This window comes from Anabrus simplex, chromosome 5 (genome assembly GCF_040414725.1).
Source record: "Anabrus simplex isolate iqAnaSimp1 chromosome 5, ASM4041472v1, whole genome shotgun sequence".
NCBI classification, from domain to species: Eukaryota; Metazoa; Arthropoda; class Insecta; order Orthoptera; family Tettigoniidae; genus Anabrus; species Anabrus simplex.
The window spans coordinates 73952416-73969706 of NC_090269.1; the positions used below are offsets into that span (position 1 = coordinate 73952416).

A 17291-nucleotide genomic window follows, 5' to 3' on the forward strand; every position below is an offset into this window, starting at 1 on the left:
TATCTTCGTGTGGTTATAGTCTCACTGAGGAACTCTGAATTTCCTCGAAGTCTTTATTTACGAGTGTTGAGGAACGAATTCTTCTAAGTCTTTATAAATGGGACTTGTAATATTTACGAGTGTTGAGGAACGAATTCTTCTAAGTCTTTATAAATGGGACTTGTAATATTTACCAGTGATGGACCCTAAATTTTCTCCAGTGATTTTTCAAAGACTTGTAATATTTACCAGTGATGGACTCTAAAATTTCACCAGTGGCTTTTTAAAGACTTGTGATATTTACGAGTGATGAACTCTAACATTATTCAAAATTTTCATGAGCATAGACTTGTGATTTTCACCAGTAATTTTTCAAAGACTTGTAATATTTACCAGTGATGGACTTTAAATTTTCACCAGTAATTATTCAAAGATTTGTAATATTTACCAGTGATGGACTCTAAATTTTCACCAGTGATTTTTCAAAGACTTGTAATATTTACCAGTGTTGAACTCTAACTTTTCGCTAGTGATTATTCAAAGACTTGTAATATTCAGGAGTGATGAACTCTAAATTTATTCGAAGTTTCCATGAGCATAGACTTGTGATTTTTCCCAGTGATTACTTAAAGACTTGTAATTTTTGCCATTGATGAACTATAACATTATTGAAAGTCTTCGTGAACATGGACTTGTCATTTCCACGAGTGTTAAAGAGTGAATTCTTGAAAGTCTTTATGAACATTGACTAGTGATTTTACTAGTGGTGAGAAAACTAATTATTCAAGGTTTTCATGAACTTTGACTTATAAATTCTGCGAGTGACGAAGAACACATTTTCGGAGTTTTGTGGGCATCAACCTCATTGTACTTGGGTAATGTGATTACATGTAACATCGTCAGGAACCATCGGAGGTCATACCGAGCATCGGGAATTTGAGGCGTATTCCATGCAACCAACCTGAATGGTCCGTCCGCATCTTGGCGGAGTACTTGGGCATCTTCTGGAACGTGTTCCAGCCGGTGCGGCCTGGTGAGCTGGAGACCATGGCCATTTAAAGGACAATGTGGAGGACAACCCCTGTCTACCACGAGGTGATGTGCAATTTAATATGCATTACATGAATAAACTATTATCAAATCAGATTCAAACTTTTCTTGTAGATAGGACCCTGCCTCCTGTACCAAGCCCTAGCTAATATTCATCCAGTTTAGCCCTGAGAACTATTCCATGCTTACGTTGAAAATAAATCTTAAAGTCGGGCTCTTTTACTGGTACAATAAGCCGAGCAAGGTTAGCTTTTAGGTCTTTAAAAGTTATCATGTGGAGTTGGCACATATCAAGACGAACAAAAAACTAGTGCTGCTAGTTGTGACATATGATTGGGAGTGTTTAACACTAAACGAGAGAGAAAGGGATTAGGTTGTAGCTGTGTAAATGCATATGTTACAAAGGAGCATGTGAGCTTCCCTCCTGGATCGGCTGAGAGATGAATACATTGTGTAAAAATAGAGGTGGATGCGAAAGCCGACTACAGATGCGATTGATGGACAGGTACTGATAGTGCATGGACATGTTCGACAGACGGGTAAACAGCAATGGCCACAGTGCTTTCTCATCTGATCACCACCGGGGAGAAGATGTTGATGGAGACCAAGAGCAACCTGGAAGAAAATTATAGCTAAAACGATGAAAAGGCTATGTGTATCCGGAGAAGACTGGCAGGATAGGAGTATGTGGTTTTGAAGACCGGAACTTGCCGATCAATGGAAACACTTTAAAGATAAAAGCAACTATTATGTAAAATATTTATTTACGTATTAGATTTGAGTCGTGCGTTTTGAAACTATTTTCTAAGAAATTTATGTCGACTGTTTTAGAAATCGTGTATTTTGAAAATTAACCATCGATAGTGCATGAAAGCCTCTGAGAACGACTTATGTGTACCACTGGTAAAACACGGCATCCTGAGTCCTTTAAATATACACGTGTTTGGGACGGACAACAAATAATCTTCTACTCATTATTGGTAAGGCTTTAAATGCATATGACTTCAAAACAATGTCCTACTTAAACTTTAAAATTTGATCTTTTCGTAGCTTAGGTAGCATTTCATGATGAAAGACTTGGGGCTTTTCTGACATTCATTGCTACATTATCCAGTTTGAAAACGATCGTCTTCTGTGTATGCCATTTTCGTACAATTGTCCAAAGCTACAGTGCAGTAATGTATTAAGTATGAATTTTTACGCATTACTCATGTAGAATACGTTAGGTTCTAAAACCGCAGTGAAGTGATGTGTACAGCTACAATGCAGTGATGTGCTTTGAATACCTTCTTATACATTACGCAAACATACTACTTGAAGATTCTCTGAAGTGATGCACCTATGAAATGTTCCACACACATATTACACACATATACTGCCTGAAGCATTGTACGGTGGGTGGTATAAGCCGAGGGTAAACGAAGCTACTGCCTGTTTCACAAACACCACACTCTACTTCAAGCCCCTCTCTCAGAAAATCCATTCGCTAAATTAAAGTATACATATTTCACGAATTATGGGCATTCATTCCTACCTTCTTTAAATTTGTTTTTACTTATCTCCCAAGCAAACTGAATATTCCTCCAAAAATTCTGCATTGATATAACGTATCGTGCGACATAAAAAAGTTAATACACTGGCGGGATAAATTATCTAAACACCAAGAAGGGGTTGTGATGGATTAACGTAAGTTTGTTGGCGTGTTTATAGATATCAAAGATGACGTTGATTCAAATTTCCCGCAAATCGCATAGCGAGGCACTTGTAGTGGCCCCATGACTTTGCACATCAGGTTTGCTTTAAATACGAGCTGTTCTGTGCGAGAGCTTTAGTTACCCGTGAGATTGGACGGATTGATTGTGAGTGGTTCAGAAATGCTTTTACGACGTCGAAGAGGCTAGTATCAACAAATCACTGCGGTTGAACGAGGCCGTATAATAGGGCTACGTGAAGGTGAATTTTCCTTACACACAATTGCAGAGCGACTTTGTCGGAATGTCTCCACTGTGCATGCTTACTGGCTGCATTAGTCAGGAGAAGGCACGCTCGTAAGAAGACCGGGCTCCGGACGTCCCCGTGGCACCACCGAGAGGATGGACCGCCGTATTCGGCTTATGGCTATGGCTCAGCGGACTGCGTCTGCAGCAGCAATTCGAGCGGCAGTTGGCACCACAGTGACGCTATGAACTGTTCGAAATCGGTTACTTGAAGGACAGCTAAGAGCCAGACCACCACCGTCTGCGAATTCATTTGTGTCAAGCGAGAGCTCATTGGAGGATGGAGTGGAGGTCCGTTGTGTTTTCCGATGAAAGTCGGTTCTGCTTGGTGCCAGTGATGGCCGTGTTTTGGTTAGAAGGAGGCCAGGTGAGCGCCTGTATTCCGCCTGTCTGCGGTGTCGACACATTGGACCTACACCGGGAGTTCTGGTCTGGGCTGCAATTTCCAATGACAGCAGGAGCAATCTCGTGGTTACCCCACGCGCCCTGACTGCCCATGTATACGTCCGTCTGGCGATTCGACCTGTTGAGCTGCCATTCATAAATACCATACCCGGGGGGTGTTTTCCAACCTGGTAATGCACGCCCCCAGGCCACTGTTGTAACTCAACGAGCTGTACAGGGTGTCTTCATGTTGCGTTTACCTGCTCGATTCCCTGATCTGTCCCCAACAGAGCACGTATGGGATCTCATTGGCCGACAGTGTCATCCACAACCGGCATTAACCGTCTCTGTATTGTCCGACCAAGTGCAGCAAGCACGGAACTGCATCCCACAAGCTGACACCCAGTACCTGTACGACCCAATGCAAGCACGTTTGGTTGCCTGCATATAACAGTCAGGCGATTACATCGGTTATTATTGGACAACAGCATGGCACATTTGCGATGTTTCTTCTCGCGCGTTTATTAACATGTAGTCTTCTACCTTTAATCAATTTAATATTTTATCTCGACAAACATATTGACAAAATTTCCGTATTCTACATTCCTTACTTCATAGTGTTTGGGTATTTAATTTCACATCTGTACTTACCGTGACAGAGAAGCCTAAAGTTGAGAAGTTAAGATGAAGATTTCTACGGCAGGAAATGTTTTAATTATGGCAGGATCGACCGGAATTTGAATCTCAGCCTTTGAAGTGGGAAACCAGCAACTAAGTCACTGAGTTAATCACGCCACTACTGAGTTGCAATTAATCTTATCATATAAACAATAAATATGTTACCAAAAAACTTAAAACACAACAAATGGCAAAGAACTGGGCGTTATCAGGAATTAAGAAAGGGAGGCGTAAAGAATGTAATTCGAAAATTAAAAAATACAATGAAATTTAGCTCCGTCTTTGGTTCATTGGTAGAGTGTCAAGCTCTGGGTCCCATGGTGAGAATAAAACTGAAAATCCACAGCCTATTTCCAGTCATATGACCTAGTCAGGAATGCAGGTGAGGATAGGAATTATGCCCGCTGCCGAAGCCTGTCGTACTTCTTTGGGGCAATAGTTTATGACTGACAGATGAAATTAAATATTGGAGAGTGTTGCTGGAATGGAAGATGACAGGGACAACAGGAGTACCCGAAGAGAAACCTGTCCCTCCTCCACGCTTTCCAGCACATATCTCATATGGAGTGACCAAGATTTGAACCACGGAACCCAGTGGTGAGAGGCCGGCGTGCTGCCGCCTGAGCCATGGAGGTTTCTGGATCCGATGTTCAAGGGTTCAAACTGGGCAGTGGTAATAGGACGTTTGAAGGAAGCGAAGGTAGGAAGCCAGCAGGTAAGTCACTGAGTTAATCACACCACTACTGAGTTGTAATTAATTTTGCTATATAAACATGAAATGCGTTACCAGGAGTCTTAAAACACAACAAATGGCACTCCATGTCGTACGATGTCGGCATGGAGATGATTCCTGTTAATACATTTGGTGTTTACCCGACAAAATAAATTAAAACCCAGTGGGGGTGTTAAGATCCCAGTGGCTTAAATGACGACTTCCTACTTTAAAAGGCTGAGGTTCAAATCTCGGTCAATCCTGGGTTGCGATTTTCGTCTCGAAATTCATGTGGCATCAAGAAAGGCGTGAGACCGTAGATTATCAGCTCGAACCAAAATGAGCCCGGGTGGGTACAGTGCCACAAGAAACAACAAAGATAAGCTGAAGAATTATTCATGAATAAAAAGTGAATCATGGACGCCCAGCGGAGGTCTGAGTAACTCTGCCATCTAGTAGAGTAAAACAGATGTGCGTTTTGTGAAGGTTTGGCTCCAAATGACCTTGCCCGCATTTCGTTCACGTCGGATTTCTACGCAATAGTTAATGTGTGGTGGTCAATATAGTGACAGGGTGATGTCCCATGCGCTTTCCAGCATCAGTAATTATTTTATTAACATTTCTGTTTTAACATTTCCTATCAGAGAAATAATTTTACATTTCTTAATATGTGGCTGTAGTCTGATAATTTATTACAGTTTGTCTAGGAGAAATTGGATGAAACCGACGTAATATTCAAAACGAAATGCGCTTAAAAGACGAACATGAAATTATGACCGCAGTCTATAATATTGCCGAATGATATCATTCGTAGCAGTGTATTAAGACTCAGGAAAATTCTGGAAATAATTTGTAGAAATTCATGTTGGCTATGATGAAAGGAATGAACTACCCAGTTAATGCATTCATGAAAATTTATTTTATGACCTCATGTTGTATAATTTGTAGTACAATTCAAATGAAGTACATAATTCGCTTTATATTAATAGATATTACTAGAGAATGTATTTAACGCACAGTTGTTCTAACGTCATGCGGTCTCCAGTACTTCCACTGTAACACCAATACATCCGACGTATTCATCACCTGAAAACATTCTCATTTCAGCTCGAAACTTTCCGTATGGCAACTCTGGAAATTTCTTCTGTATTCCAAATTTTGTGGGATAGTCTTTTACTTCATAGGTGCCCTGAAATGCAAGAAATTAGCATTAGAATATTTATATGTTACATCTACAGAAGAGCCACTGTTAACAGAAAAACGTTTAAATGAACTGACCGAAGAATTATACCGGGTGGTATTTCTGCCAATTTATTTTTGCGATTATATGCAACCAGTTAGGAATTAAATGTCTCTTACTCCTATATTGCTCAACATCTTGCAGCAAATTTATATGCAGTTATCCCGATACCAGGTGTGTGCGTAATTATTTTCCAGTTTCACTAAGAGATGGCGCCAGCGAACAGTACACATCGTATGAATTTGACACATACGTTAGTTTGCTCGTCTGGAATTAGCCTACCAACACATACAAGTTCAGTCCGCCAAATATTATCGTCTGTGTTGTATCGTTCAGCGATCGTGTCGACGTTTGTGTCTGAAAAAGAACATTTGCGGCGTGCATTGATTTTCTTATTTAATGAAAAGAAAAAGGCTGTGGAATGTCATCGTTTGCTGGTAGAAATATATGGTCGAACACACTCCATCGATTAGAACATATGAGACGTGATTTTGACAATTTAAACGTGGTATTTTTAATGCGTAATTGATGAGTCTTTGGTTTTAACTCATGTAGACCACAAAATTGCAAAGACGAGCAATTGCAGGCGTTACTGGATGATGACGATGACTCGACTCAAATTCAACGCTATCGTCAAGAATTATACTGAGTGGTATTGTTTCCAATATTTTTTGCGAATATATGAATATTTGAAATCACTGTTAGATCTTATAGCTACCAGTAACTCTGGCAGAGTTCTCAATGTTGGTCAAACCTATGTATCTTTACGTCTGCACATGACGCAATATATATCTCGTATAACGTCCGGCCACCGAAAACCCCCACCCCCAGAAATGTATTACCTATACACCATTGAGAAATATGAACTATAACAATATAGACGATAAAGTCACGTCCTTTAATAGCAAAGTAACAGAAATATTTGACAAGCATGGCCCAAAACGACGAGCGAGAATATCCGAAGGACCTTCTCTGTAATTAAATGATGAAATTAGACAACTAATGAAACAAGGAGACTGCGCTCACAAACAATATGAAAATGTCCCCACCGTACAAATCTTAGACGAACATATAAAGTTACGAAACAAGACAACACAACAAATACGAAATGCTAAAATGTGACATGCTTACAGTTTAATTACTCTTAATGGTAAAACGGCGACGACATTGCGGAAATCTATTTATAACATTGGACTTACGAAGAGCAAGAACAGAGACGAAATAACAGTACTGTGGCGACTATAGTCAAATTACGTGATATCAATCGGTATCAAATTATCCGTTATCGACAATTATTCATTGAGACCTGTTAATTAAACTGAAGTACGTAGCTGCTGCGATGCTGTCGGATCAGGGTTAGACGGAAAAGTACACGGCTTGTGAGATATTCCAAATTATTCGTGGACGAAGAACTATGTTGGTTCAAGTCTACTACACTCGGTACAAATCTATATTGTATCAGGAGAACAGCTTAGGTGGTTCGAGATTTCTGATAAAATGGAAAAATTCATTACACTGAATTTTCTCCACCAAAGATAAACTGTGATCAATTTTCATAACCATAGGGCCAATGTATAGTTTAAAGACGAGGCAGACGGAAGTGAGGATATATATGGGGAACGAGTAACTATGGAATTCAGATGACCTCAATGGAAGCTGCAATTGGTGAGCCAAAATTAGATAATGCAAGCAACAGTAAATTACGGTAATTCTAAATTCTGTTCTACCTTAAAGGTAGCGATATTTTGCTAACTCAAAGCGATACTTAATTATTTAATTATTTCAATATCCCACCCCTGTGATTTATGTGTGACTCTCTATGATTCAATATAAATTCTGCGGTACAGTTTTTTAAACTGTACAGCTGGCGCCCAGTCAAAACATAAAAAGATGGGAAACCATGGAATATGATAATTGTTATTCTATTTGCGTGGCAATTTGCGGGTAAGTCGCATATATTTTATTTTTATATTCAAGTGTCCCCAGCAAATAACATTGTCTTCCAAGCGTGGAGATGAGGTGCTTAGACAAGCTGCAGACTATCATGCCAAAACCATCGCGAGTTATCACCATTGAACAATATTTCCAAGTTAGCAATGCTCGGCCTTAATATGGACTAGAAAGCAAAAGCCTAAATTCATAGTTTATATTTTCGTACTCGGTACGGTTTGCCTATAAGACATAATTGATCATAAATGATATTCTCTATGAATTTTAGTATGTAACAATTTCGATGGGAACAATAACATTGGTACTTCTTCTTAATCTGTCTACACTCCAGGGTTGTTTTTGCTCTCGAATTCAGCAAGGAATCCCACCCCTACCCCCTCAAAAGCAGTGACCTAGAGCGTGAGACACTCAGTCGGGCATACCACTGCGGAGAATGACCAGTACCTGGCTCAGCAGCCTCACCTGCTATGGTGGTCAGGGGCCTTGTGGGGGGATGGGGGAGATGGGAAGGGAGAGACAACGAAGAGAGAAGGAAGCGGCCGTGGCCTTAAGTTACAGTAGGTACCATACCGGCATTTGCGTGGATGAGAATTGAGAAACCACCTCTACTCATTTGACTCCGATCCAGCCCTCTTACCACTTTTCAAATTTCGTGGTAGAGCCGGGAATCGAACCCGGTCCTCCAGGGGTGGCAGCTTATCACACTAACCACTACACCATAGAGGCGGACATTTAATTTTTTGAGGCACCTTCACCTAAAGCATTTCATCAAGGGTGAATAAAATTATATATAGACTAAACTGCAGTACCTTACCCCCTAACTTCACATACGGATTTTCATTAAATTTTGTTCATTAATTTTCTTGTGGTACAGTGGTGATATGAATTTAGTAAGAAAAATGGGAATTCATGAATATCTCTTTTTTATACCGTGTGATCCAGCCTCCCCTTACAATGCAGTTTCATGCAACCCGCAATATTCATTTCGTCCAGAAAACATCTGCTCTGCCGGTATGCTCAGACAATACAACCGGCTATCATAGTATTTACCGCCGCAGCATGACAGGACGCCGTAATATTATACTCGTATTGAACACTGAACGGCATGCGTGTGCCTTGTACATCATGTGAGCCTGACACGCCTACGAAACACTAAATTGATATTGTGACCGTAGTATACCAAGAAGATACTATAAGCTGCAACTCTCTGCCGTATGGAACAGTAGCGTAGGTAATAAAGTTGCGGCGGAGAGGAATTACGCGTGACGTTGTACGTTCAAGTCCGGGACGAAGGTTGCGTATTTTTTAATTTCTTTAATATGTGCCGCACGTAATGCATGTTTAAAACCCGCTTTCATGCAACTTGTATGTGAATGTGTCTGTGACACTCAGAAGAGCCAGCGCGTGAGTGTAAACGACGTTCTTGAAATACACTCCACAGGAACAACTTTAGCGGCGTTAAATCCGGTGATCTGGAGGGCCAATGATGAGGGCCTCCTCGTCCTGTCTACTTCTCTGACAGTTCCCCTTTCAGATATGTACGAACGGGTAAATTCGAATGTGGCGGAGCTCCATCCCATTGCAACCATATCGTCAAACGATCATGCAACAGTACATCCTCCAGCAGCAGTGGAAGGTCCTGACGCAGAAAGTACAGGCAGCGTGGGCTCGTCCAATGGTCCTCAAAGTAATAAGGACAAGTTTCCACACCAAACATTCAATCCCCATTCTACTTGATGGGCTGCCTGTCGCACCCAGTGAAGATTGTCTGAACTCCAATAGCGCATGTCGTGGTGATTGATGTTCTCATCATTGTGGAAGCGCGATTCGTCTGAGAACAACATATGCGATACGAATGCTGCATCATTGTCCAGCCTGCCTATTAGCCACCGACAGAAATCCATTCGAGCTTCGAAATCCCACCTACGGAGCTCATGGTGCAACTCAGGTTGGTATCGGTGAAATGGGTGAAATTTGTGCTCATGCGGCATTCGCCAGACTGGACGGCTGACTGGTGTTCACGCATTGGGCAATCGCAGTGCTTATCCTCCTTCCCCATAAATAAGGACTATGTCAACATATTCCTCTGTGGAAAACATGACGAATGACAGCAGAGATTACATTCAGGCTCTACATAGCGATGTATGCGCAGGGCACAAGGTGAATATCAACGTGGTTCTACTGTTTGAATGAATGTGTCAAACGTGGGCCTATGTTTACGTACTCAAACATCACACCGATGCATAAATACTTGAACTATGAAGGATTCGAACCGCCGCTGGCACATTTCGTCGATTGCTAGGCTAACGCATAACCATGTTCGCTACGCTGCACTGCTGGGAGCTTGCTGGTAGTACGGTGAGAGTAGAGAACATACGCCATCCGGTTCGGTGTTTAAGACATTAACTACTGTACTTTTACCTAGTTTAAAGCACTGATGCCCCACTTCGTTGCACTTGTTCACGAGGCACGACACATTAACATAGTTACATGATCAAAATAAGTTGTTACATGAATTCAAGGTGTCGTGTTTTGCGAGCGGGCGATATAACCTATCGATAGGGTTCAGAATCGTGTGCAAAATATGCTCACGAAACATTAGTAACATCCAGTATGCCTGCAGCGGAATAGCTACCTTATAACCATGTCGTAAGTTAGTTGGGTTGCATAAAAATATTTTGGAAGAGGCGGCTGAATCAAATGGAAGGCCTATATAGATTATACTCTTAAAGGCATTCGTATTACAGATTTAGCTTTCTTAAGCCTCAAAAGACGTCCGCCCATGTGGTGTAGTGGTTAATGTGATTAGCTGCCAGCCTCGGAGAACCGGGGTCGATTCCCAGCTCTGCCACAAAATTCGAAAAGTGGTACGAGGGCTGGAACTTGCTCCACTCAGTCTCTGGAAGCCGGCTATATAGAGGAGGGTTGGATTACAACCTCAGCCACCCTGGAAGTGATTTTCCGTGGTTTTCCGTGGTACCTAACATAAGGCCATGGCCGCTTCCTCCTATCGTCTTTGTCCATCCTTTCCAATGTTCCCATCCCACCCACAGGGCCCCTGTTGAGCATAGAATGTGGGGCCACCTTGGTGATGTTCTGTTCCTCCTACCTAGTTGTATCCAACGACCCAAAGTCTCACGCTCCAGGACACCGCCATTCAGGCGGCATAGGTGGGATCCCTCGCTGATTCCGCGGGGAAAAAACCAACCCTGGACGGTGAACTGATTAGGAAAGTAGAGAATAAAGTCCGCAAGTCACTTTTCACCTTTACAAAGAAAGCGTACATAAGGAAGGAATAATAATATGCGGCTTTAACTTAGCAGGTGGATAGATGCAAGGTTTCGTCCCTTAAGTGGCCACGGCTGGTCCGTGGTCCAACAGCTCTGCACTCTGACTGGCCACCCGAGCAGAGGAGAGGTGGCCACGGCTCTACCGTGGCTCTACGCCTCTGCATTCGGGAGACGGGACAGGGCTGGACCTCACGGCTGGCCCCAACCCTCGGCTGTCCTGAGAATGGTTTTCCGTGGTTTTCCATTCTCCTGCACTAAGGCGCCTCACTTTCTCCGCACATCTCCTTCACCGTAAAAAATCTCCCGGCCTGAGAGACGGCGTCACCGTCTAAGAGGCCCGCCTCCCCCTCCAGCGGAGGAATGAAAACGTTTAGTAGTAGTAGTTAACATAGCAAGCGGCTACAACTATTGAAGCGAACAGCAATTTTTTCCAACATTGTGACACACCCATTCAACCAAGCAACTGCGGACGTTCGACTCGAAGAATGACTAACAACGGACTGGACTTCATACGTAGAGCACATGAAACAAGCACATGCCAATCTTTACAGCAAGTGCGAGAACCTACTGTACGGTTAGTGCAAAAGGAAACATTATGTATTCATGGGATGATTATGTGAAAATGGTGCAACTTTATGGGGAAGCAGTGCAGCATTCACGGGAAGGCAGACTCTTGTATCAAGAAGACTGCCAACTGGAGATACATATTGAAAGATGTCATTTCATAAATTACGCCATGTTCGGGATGCTCCGTTGACTTCTGGAAATAGCGAAGAAGATGTTCAGAATGCAATCGCCTACAACCCGCATAAAAGCTCACGGCCATTGGAAATGAACTTGAACTTCAGTCGTGTATCTTTATGTTGCACCGTCATCAATTCCACCCCTACCAACAACTACATCGGGATATTTATGGACATGACTTTCATAAACGGATAGACTTTTTGCAAGGGATATTGCGAAGAGTTGCAGTTGATGTAGATTTCTTAACGGACATTCTTTTCAGTGATGAATCCAAATTTCACAACAACGGAACATTCGTCACAAATTACTGGAGTGTTGAAAATCCTCACTGGATAAGGGAAGCTCTATTTCACGTACAATGAGGCGTCAACGTGTGGTGCGGGATAATAGGTGACAAGATAATTACCTTGGCACCTATTATCCCGTATATTTATTTTATTGTTTAATTTGAATAAAACGTCGCAGGACGGTGATATCTACACTTTCATCGAGAGTATCTCCCGCTCTTATTGGAGGTTGCGCCCCTTATGACATGGTTAAGGATGTGGTTCCAACAATGGTGCACCTCCACACTGGTCCTTGGCAGTGCGAAACCACTTGCATACTACATATCCTGGATTGGACGAGAGTGACCTGTCACATGACCGGCTAGATCACCTGATATTACTCCACTTAATTTTTCCTTGGGGTTATTTATGGGAAAGTGTCTATGAACAGAAAGCTGAGAGCCCGGCTCATCACGGAAGCCTGCAGGCAGGCTCCACTACGTATGTTGCAGCAAGCAAGAATGACTCTCCTGAAATGCCATACACAAGCCCATTGCACCTCGTTCAGTGGTAGCTTACTTCATAGCTCTTTTAAGAGCTACTTAAAACATAGCAAACAAACATAGCTGAGTACCTGCAAAATAAGAGTTGATCATGATTTAGATTTTTCTTCAACAACGCGACTCAATCGAACATTAACAATGATATAAAAATATTCGGCCTATATCAGACGCGAACCTCCTACTAACGCACGCCGGTTTTCTTCCTTAAAACTTAGCACGCTCGGAAATCACGTTTTGTCACTTTGCGCTGGTATGTCAACACTTTTCAGAACAAGGGTAATTTCTGTTCTTTATCAATCCAGCTTTATGCAATTCTTCTCCAAAACTACATTTCTGCAGCGTTAATGTTGTTTCCTCCTGTTTGCCTTCCGATGTTTATTAAATGCGATAAAGAAGAGGAAAACTTCCTTGGATACGCATTGAGACATGTCTCTCTTCTCCAAACCATAATTTAAGGTAATGTACTGGAACAAGGATGTCATACATCAGGATATCCGTCGGAGTACTGTCATGTGGTTCATACAGCAACATGAAGAGGCTAGCAGAAGATCGTTAGATGTGGCTGCACCGTCAAGGCATTGCCTTTAGTTCATGAAGATGATGATGATGATGATGTCAATACTACTTCTAGACATTCAGCCATCATATTCTCTGTGAATGAAGTTTCTACGATACAAAACCATCATTCGGTATTTTACCATTAATGCTCATTTAGTTGATACGAATACACGAATTGTAGAAAGCCTAGTGAAATCAGATATTGTTGTGGCAGACCATCTGTCAGTATTTCCGCCGCGTGAGCAAATAAGGATCACTCATCTGCTAGAGAAGAAATTATTCTCCGTTATTAAAATCTCCCCATGTAAACCTTAATCTGGGGATTTTTTGTACAAAAAGAATATGTCTTTAAAGAAAGCCTTTAGTTCAACAACAGAGTAATCCAACCCATCAACGACCACAAAATCAGAAGGAAAGGTGTCATATATCAACTCTCCTCTCTAGCTCATTAGTGAACGTAGGAAATTCTCCTCGGTATTACCTCTCCTTTTTCTTCTCCTTCTTCCACAAGAAGGTCTAGGCTAGGGATGACAAAACTGTGCCAGTTAAGTTCTGGTATATTATTTATCAGTTACCAGGTGTGATGTCTGATATTTTATTGAAACAATTTCATGAAAGCATTCATCTGTCCATCAACTTAAAACACTGATTTTTTACTTATTTTTTCATTTATTATATTGCAACACACACGAGTATACCGCACTGAATGTTCCATGATTCTACTTTTCAAATACCAATATATTGTCTTTGTTGTCAGTTTCCATTAAATATATGGTATCCAACACGGGAAACACAAAGGTTGATGGTTTTCTTACTGTCACTCCAAACTATTTCGTTCACTCTTCTTGAAAAAATTGATCACTGCCTTCTGTTTCTATGGTAGATTTCCCTTAGTGTGAGATGCAATCAAATTTTTCTTCAAGGGTTTTATTTCCTCTTCTCAAGAAACAAAATCTACTTCTCGTATTCAAATTTTACATAGAATATTTATATATACTACTATTTATGATATTATTGCTAAAGAAACCTAAAAATAGCGCGTACGTGTTATTAAGGTTGAATTGTAGTTTGGGCTATATATGTAGCCCGCGCTAGTAGCGCTGCGTCTATTCCTAGCGCGAGTGTCCGAGGATTAAATCTTAATTCCCTTGGGTGTTCAATTCTTATTGTCAGTCACATAGAACATCAAACCCTCTCTAGTCTCGTAATTAACTATGAGCAAATGGGAGAAAAATAATGTAAAGTGGATTAATTAACATCCTGATTTGAACCCCACCTTGTGCAGTTCCATACAGAACTTACTCCTTTCTGAAATTGTGAAACAAATGAAATTATTATTATTATTATTATTATTATTATTATTATTATTATTATTATTATTATTATTATTATTATTATTATTATTAATCTTTAGGGCCACTAAGGATAGCGAGATCTCAACTGTTTGTCTTCTTGACAGCCCACTAGGATTCCAACTTTTCGGAGGGAGCTTTCTTCCATTTTTTTCTCTTTTATGGTCTTCTAGGGAGCACGTGACAATTTCAATGCTTCATCCTTTGTTTTTCCTTATTCTTCCTCCTCTCTCCTTCATCTGCTTACTTTGCCTCCTTTTCTACTTCTTGGGCCATTTTAAGCCTGCTTTCTTTCCCTATCTACCTTGGAATCTTTCCATTTTGACACTCTCTTTCTAAATCTCTCTCTCTCTGCTGCTTCTTCTTAACTAATGTTGTTTATTTTAAAATATTCCTTGAGTTCTTGTGTCCATGTCGTTGTTGACTTCTTGTTCCAAAGATATTTGAAGATCTGTTTGGTTAACCCGCCAGTGGTCGGTAGGTTGAAGGTAACCCGAGTGGACGCGCGTTGAGAAAAATGCCAACGGTATGACGTGTTTACATTATAAATACCAACCGATTTCAAGTGTAAATATATTAACACATTAAATGAAAATACTGTAAGAATAAATCTTAAATGGTTATGGATAACACTGAAAATTAAAAATTAAATTACACATACTAATACATCCCAAATTGTTATAACTAAAGCCCGGATTTTTATGCAGTAACAGGTTAGACTGCAAACTAATTTGGTTAGTAGGAAGTGTCGGCCACCCGCTCTTCCATAATGTAGCAAGAGTAACATAAATGATAGGGGTTCTGAATGGCCGCACTCCTAATGTTTATGCAAACCCCATAGCACAGAGGTTGTGAAGGTAGACTATACTTACTACTCGCTTCAGTAACTTTGCATTCTAACCTATTAAATGCATAAAAGTCCGGGCTCTAGTTATAACTGTATCTGGAAAAACAATTCCCAACATTCTAAAATAGTGTGTGCGTCTTTCGCAATGCCCTTTACATAAGAAGGATGAGTCACTATATTTTCAGCAAAAGTACGTGAGCGTGGATTTCTTCTTGGTGAGTGTCTGCCCCACTTTGCCAACTTATCATTCCCTGTATGAGTATTGTCACTAAACATGAAATTCCCATTTACGTCCAACATGTAGGTAATTTGTTCGGCAGCTACAGATTGCTCTCCAGGTACGGTTCCATCAACACGTTCTTCTGTCTCGGACTGTTCAGTACCTGTTTTATGTTGACATGTCCACTTGTTCACCTTCACGGTCCATTTCACTGTTCTCACCCTCGAGTTGATCACTAGGAATTTCATCAAACCAAGCTAAAATGTCACGACATGAAGCCATCGTCACGCACTAATTACACAACACATTAATACAATAAGTTGCAAAGAACTGTTTCAAGTATGAAACATTATTCAACAATAGCAAAACTATCACACACACAGAAATTAGCGCCAACGTGACTGGTCGCGCGTGAAGCAAAATGCTCACCGTGGACGGTCGCTGATAATTCCCCCCTCCCTGTCCCTTCTCAAGGTCCAGATGTGCGTTTCAATGCATCCGTCCTTCTCCCAAAACTGCAATGCGAAAGTACATCAGAGCTCAAGATCGAAACTACATGCTGTATAAAAGAGCAGATGATTTTCAATGACCGTGAGCATTTTGCTCATATAGCGACCACTGGCAGGTTAACCTGTTCTCATCCATTCTGTATAATTATTTCTAAAAATATCAATCCCCTCTTCCGCACTGTTTCTGTTATGCTTTCTTTGTTCCGGTATATTTCGTCATTACTTCTTGATTTCCGGAGTTCTGTAGTTCTTAGCGGACTGAGTATTTTCGATATAGTTTTTCTTTCCAGTACTGTTAATTTATTCAGTTTGTAATTCAGTACCAGACATTCACTCGCGTATAGACATTACGGTTTGACTACTGTATTGCAGTGTTGTATTTTGAGGTTTTTAGATAAACACATTTGTTGTAGATATTACTATTACTATTATTATCATTATTTTTTATTAACTATACGTACTTTTTTCACTGGGCATCCTTCATTCATTCCAAAATGTACTATCAACTTTTCATATAAATCAGGAAGATCCTGTTTCATCAGTTTGCAGAGATCTCGTACTTCGTGATGGAAAGCATTCTTGTTCCATCCTCCTGTTGTTCCCCATATATCTGCATCAAGTACCATCTGAAAAACCAAAAGAATTTGATATTCAAATCACAGGTTATCGACTTTCTATAGCAAGTATACAAATATTAAATGCCTCTTATGCCTGTCATATATGTTATTCACAATAGATGTATTAGTAGTTTGGGGGAAGGTCTAAATTTAATTCTTAAATGTCTGTAGGACCCTGTTAGACGTAAGATGGCTGGCATCCAAGACACCCAGTAAAGCTTGCAATGACTTGCGTGAGCTTTAGGAACCAAGTAACCAAGTCAGTATATATTTTCTTAGGGAAAACAGTGATATTTGATTTATTATCTTCTTGGATTCGGGAATCTATTGTAAAA

General features: G+C 40.8%; 1 protein-coding gene across 1 annotated transcript in view; it reads right to left on the minus strand.

Annotated features, from left to right (window-relative positions):
• Positions 1-5708: 5708 nt before the first annotated feature.
• Positions 5709-17291, minus strand: part of LOC136874456 (uncharacterized) — a 45061-nt gene continuing 33478 nt past the window's right edge. The window contains exons 3-4 of the mRNA XM_067148085.2: positions 16801-16965; positions 5709-5989 (exon numbers count right to left, since the gene is read on the minus strand). Of these exons, the coding sequence (XP_067004186.2) occupies positions 5831-5989; positions 16801-16965 (324 nt within the window). The 3' untranslated portion in view covers positions 5709-5830. The remainder of the gene's footprint in view (positions 5990-16800; positions 16966-17291) is intronic.